This window comes from Otolemur garnettii, unplaced genomic scaffold (assembly GCF_000181295.1).
Source record: "Otolemur garnettii isolate 467f Iridium unplaced genomic scaffold, OtoGar3 scaffold00288, whole genome shotgun sequence".
NCBI lineage: Eukaryota > Metazoa > Chordata > Mammalia > Primates > Galagidae > Otolemur > Otolemur garnettii.
The window spans coordinates 966,929-972,535 of NW_003852683.1; the positions used below are offsets into that span (position 1 = coordinate 966,929).

Consider the following 5,607-nt stretch of genomic DNA (forward strand, 5'->3'; position numbering starts at 1 on the left):
GCTATAGGCTCCGAGCCCAAGGAATTAATTATTACATAACCTAGATGAAAAAGAAAATTTCCTGTTGCCTGTGAGGGGCGCGCCCCGCCCCTGCCTGTCACGCCCCTCACGGGCCCCACCCACAAGCCTCCCAGTATTTTTCCTCCTACCCTGGAGTTTCTGGCACATCTGGAAGCGGTTAGTGGGAGAAGCTACTCTGCTGCGCGTTGAGTTTTCCTCTGTCAGGACTAAACGTTCCCTTGGCAGTCCTTGGTTCTCCACACGTGCGAGCACATAATACTGGACTGGGTAAGGTGGCTCAGGCCTGTAATCCTAGTACTCTGGGAGGCTGAGGCTGGTGGATTGCTTGAGCTCAGGAGTTTGAGACCAGCCTGAGCAAGAGCAAGACTCTGTCTCTACTGAAAATAGAAAAAACTACCAGGGTATCCTGGTGGGCACCTGTAGTCCCAGCTACTCAGGAGGCTGAGGCAGGAGGATTGCTTGAGCCCAAGAGTTTGAGGTTGCTATGAGCTATGACACCACGGCAATCTACTCATGGCAGTGAGCTCTCTCTCAAAAAGAAAACAACAACAGTAAAAACAAACAAACGAACAAAAAACTCCCCACATACTATAAGAATTGCCTCAAGAGTAAGTAGAAAATCTGAACAGATTTATAAATGAAATTAAATCAGTAATAAAAAACCTCCCAACTACAAAACACCTGGGACCAGATTGCTTCACTGGTGAATTCTACAAAATAGTAGAGAAGGGAACATTCCCTATATCATTCTGTGAGATAGTATTAATCTGATAAAGCCAGACTAAAATAGCACAGGTACTTCAAAAGATATACAACTATTAATAATTTAAAATTAAAAAGAAAACTGGGGGGACATGGTGGCTCACTCCAATAATCCTAGCACTCAGATAGGCCAAGGTGGGAGGATCACTTGAGGTCAGGAGTTTGAGACCAGCCTGAGGAAGAGTGAGACCCCATCTCTACAAAAAATAGAAAAATTAGCTAGGTGTGGTGATGGGTGCCTGTAGGCCTAGCTATTCAAGAGGCTGACGGAGGAGGATTGCTTGGGCCTAGGAATTGGAGGTGGGAGTGAGCTGTGATGATGTCACTGCATTCTAGCTGGGGTGACAGGAGACTGTCTCAAAAGAAAAAAATTATAATATTTCTTGCAAATATAGATTCAGAATCCTTTCAAAAGTACTAGAAAGCTGAAACTTAAAGCATATTATGAGCATTATACTTGTTCCCAACTGGGATTTATTTTGGAAATGCAAAGTTGGCTTAGCATATAAAAATCAGTTTTTGAAATGTACCACATTTATAAGATGCAGGAATAAAAACATGTTATTCTTTCAATTGATGGGGAAAAAAGCATTTGAGAAACACCAACACACATTTTTAATAACAACACTCAAAACTATGAATGGAGAGGTGTCCTAAGAAGGGCATTTATTAAAAACCCAGTTAACCTCATACTCATTGGTGAGATACTGAAAACTTTCTGGTATTTTTGGGAAAAAAAACAAAGATATTCCCTTTTGCCACTACTTATCCACAGTATACTGGAAATTTTAGCCAGAGAAGTTAGTCAAGAAAAGAAATAAAAGGTATCTCCTTAGAAAAGGAGAAGTAAATGTATTTACAGAATAATATGATCTTGTATTTTTAAAAAGCCCGAAGAATGTCATAAAAACTATTAAAATAAAAAAAAATGCAGTAAGTTGCAGAATAAAATGTTGACATTCAAAAATCAGTTATATTTCTGGACATAAGCAATCAACAAATTGAAATGTCACTTATATAAACAATTCCATTTATAATAGTATTGGAAAGAATGAAATAGGAATAAATTTAACCAAGAAAATGGAAGATTTATACACTGAAAATGACAATGCACTGCCAAAAGAAATTAAAGCCTAAGAAATGTCAGGATACTCGCATTTGTGGATTGGAAGAGTTGGTGTTACTAAAATGGCAATACTCCCCAAAAGATATAAAGATTTAGTGCAATCCCTATCAAAATCCTAACAGGAAAGGGACTAAAAGTTAAGCTAATCGCCAATGGTAGGTGGTTTAATCAATCACTTATAAGTAATGAAGCCTCCATAAAACTCAAAAGGACAGGGTTTGGAGAGCTTCTAGATAGGTAATAGATTCCTTGGAGGGTGGTGCATCCAGGGAGGGTATGGAAATGTCTCACTCTCACCCTAATACCTCGTCAGATGCATCTCACGTGTATCCTTTGTAATAGTCTTTATAATAAACTGATAAACTGAGTGTTTCCCTGAGTTCTGTTAGCTTCTTTAGCAAATTAATCAAATCTGAGAAGAAGGTTATAAGAACCCTGATTTACAGCCAGTTGGTCAGAAGCACAGGTAAAATAATGTGGGGTTTACGATTAGCATTGCAAGTAGGGGGACAGTCATGTGGGATTGAACCCTCAATCTCTGGAGAGTCTTTGTTTCTGCGATATAATAAAGCCTCATAGGCTTTTGAAAATTCCTAGGCCATGGGCACGTAAAACTAAGGTCCCCAGCCCAAGATCCCAACCAGCCCGACAGCAGCCCAGGAACCCTTAGCTAAGAGCGTAACCTTAATGGCTTGGGGGTCGTGGGGAATATGGAGGGCAAGGGCTGAAATATCCAACTCTGTTCCCATTTTTATGAGTCATGGTTTCCTAACTGGAGTCCGGAATAGATCCTTGTGGTATTCATACCCATCAAGGAGTTCAAAATCAGTCCGGCCCTTCAAGTAGCAATAATGGAGGAAGGAACATCCTTCCCATCCCCTCTTCCCAATCCCCTCAGTTATGGTGGTCCTCTGATTGTGTATAAGAACAGCGATTAGTCAGATCCAACCCTGCTCCATGCAGGGGAGGAGACAGTCCCAAACTTATAGTAGTCACAGCCTTTGTCCAGGGATGGGAATTGTGTGGGAGAAATTCTGTGGCTGTGGAACCCCAGAGGGCAGAACCTGAACAAAGTCAGGGCAGGGGAGAGTTTTAAGTAGAGATCTCACAAGTGACTATGAACTGCACTCCAAGAAGGTACAAAGAGGCTTGTAGGCAGGAAAAAGCAAGATACACTCAGACACCTGTAAGGACGCAGGACTCAAAATAATTCGGCCTTGAAAACCCAAGTCTGAGGGGCTTGTGTTTTATCTATAGAACAAAGCAAGCCGCCTCCTTTTCTGGGTTTCAAGCTTAAATCAAGCACAAATCACGTAATCACGCTCTCCTCCTCTCGCACGAGGGAATCGAAGAGCCGACCGCCAACTAGGCGGACCACCGCCAGTGAAGCCAAAACCTTACAGAAAGCGGGAGCCCACGTGACGTCACTCATTACTAATGATGCACAAGCAGAACCCTCTCCCGCCCTCGCGGAAGGGCGGACTTGGCTTCCTCCTAATACCACCCCTTATTGGTTAGAAACAACTGCTCGTTTCGGCTGTTGTTAGGGGCGACGTAGGCGGGCACAATCTTGGTCGCTAAGACGCCCTACTTCCGCTTCCCGGCTTTTCCTAGGCTCCGCAAACCAAATCTGGTTCATTCGACCAATGGCAAATGGGCAGTGGGCGGGACTTCACGTATCTCGACCAAAGAAACGCGGGCTTGGGCTGAGGAGCGCGGCCAATGACCGTGGGGCAGCCCCTGTAAAGTGGGACAGGCGTCCCCACGTCCGCCTTTCCTCCTCCTCCCAGCCCTGCCCCTTCCTACCTCCGATTCAGCACAGCGCTGGCCGCAGTCTGACATAAACGGGACGGAGGCAAGATGGCGGCGGCCGATGGCGACGACTCTCTTTACCCTATCGCGGTGCTCATAGACGAACTCCGCAACGAGGATGTTCAGGTAGGCGGCTACAGGTCTTGGGAGAGGTAGGGAGGACGACATGGGGGCCCGGGAGGTCCTCGCGGAGGAGGCTCAGCGTTCGCTGGGAGTGGCGGAAGGGGGCGGCGGCCAATCAGCGCGCAGCTCTTATTGTCTTAGGTCCTCCGTCTTGGTCACACGGCGTCCCGGATTGGGTGTCACTTCAGCGCAGGGCGGGGGCAGAGGAAGCCTCGAGGGTCCTGCTCCTGCCAAGTGCGCGCGGTGGCCTAGGTTCCGGGAGGCCGCAGTCGGGGTGGAGGACTCAGGAGGGTTCTGTGATTGGCGGCCGCTTCTGAATGGCTCCTTGGGGCGCATGACTTACTTCGAGCGGGGGAGGGGCTGCCTGATTTACGGGGAACCGGGGGGGTTTTTCTGGGCCAAATGGTGACTGAACTGCGAAGGCTGCCATCCCACTTTTGCCCTCTTTTCACATCTGATTTTGGTTCAGGTCCTCTAAAAGCAGGGGGACGCAAAAAGAACCCTTAGCCCCAAATAGTGGGGGCACTAGCTGATTTAGGAGCGAAATATGTTGTAGAGTCCGCCCCCCTCCCGCGCCATCTTCGCAATGACCAGGAGCTGAGGGGGAGCAGTTTACGAAGCAGACTAACAAATTTCGGGTATGGGCTAGGGTGGCCCGGGGCTCTGTGCCCGGCTGGCTGGAGATGAGAGCAGTTAGGAGCGCAGGTTCACTTCTTATTTGCCGTGTGACTTCCGAAAATTATTTTTACCACTCTGGGCCTCTGTAGTCCATAAAATAGGCCAGTAATCCTATTGATAAGTAATTGTGAGGGACTGAAGGTGTTAATAATAAGATAGAATGGTATATGGCTTATTGTGTGGGTTCAATAAAATTTAATAATTATTGTCAGTGGTGATTGAAGAGGTCCCATCCTCCATTTAGGTCTCAATGTTCCCATTTATAAAATTGAACGGGGTGCCCCGGGAAACCTGCTCAACCTGAACTTGGCCTCCTGGGTCCCTTTTTCTGCTTTCAGGCTGTGTTCATGTCTCTTCCACTTCGTGCTGATTGACAGAGGCAAGCTAGTTAATCTGTGTAAGCTTTGATTTCCTCTTCTTGCAAGTGGTGATAATTATCTAGTTCGTGGGGCTATTGTATGAATTCTTTTGTTCAAAAAGTACCTGCCATGTATCATGCGAGGTGCTGGGGACACCAGTTGCTACATGAGAGCCAGGTGTGAAATAGGTATACGCTAAATATATTACTGGGTAAAAAATGGTGGGAAAGAAACAAACAGGGTGCTATGATAGTGAATCCGTATTTATTGGGCGTTTGTTCTGTCTGTACAGGGCACTTTTCTAGGCGCTGGTATTCAGCAAATGGTAAATGGCTGCTTTTGTGCTCTAGCAGTTGTGTTGAGTAGTTGTAACAGAGAGAATCTTGCACTCATGGCTTAAAAGTACTTACTATCTGGCCTATTTCAGGGAAAAAAATGTTAATCTCTAACTTAAACCATCTCTGTAACAAATTATTGGGTGCTTACTCTTAACAGTAGGTGCTGTATAACTCTATTTTCATGTTCCTGAGTACTGAGGATTAGGACTGGGACATATCTTTTGGGGGCTGCCATTCAACCCATGATACTAGTGGAATTATTACTACTGCTAATGCTACTCTTTTTTTGGACAGAGTCTCACTTTGTGGCCCTGGGTAGAGTGCTGGAGCATCATAGCTCTCAGCAACCTCAAACTCTTGGGCTCAAGTGATTCCCTTGTGTCAGCCT

The 5,607-nt window shown here is 45.7% G+C and overlaps 1 protein-coding gene across 1 annotated transcript in view; it reads left to right on the plus strand.

Annotated features, from left to right (window-relative positions):
* Positions 1-3,475: 3,475 nt before the first annotated feature.
* Positions 3,476-5,607, plus strand: part of PPP2R1A (protein phosphatase 2 scaffold subunit Aalpha) — a 27,280-nt gene continuing 25,148 nt past the window's right edge. Inside the window, exon 1 of the mRNA XM_003803241.3 lies at positions 3,476-3,847. Coding sequence (XP_003803289.1) covers positions 3,770-3,847 — 78 coding nt within the window. The 5' untranslated portion in view covers positions 3,476-3,769. The remainder of the gene's footprint in view (positions 3,848-5,607) is intronic.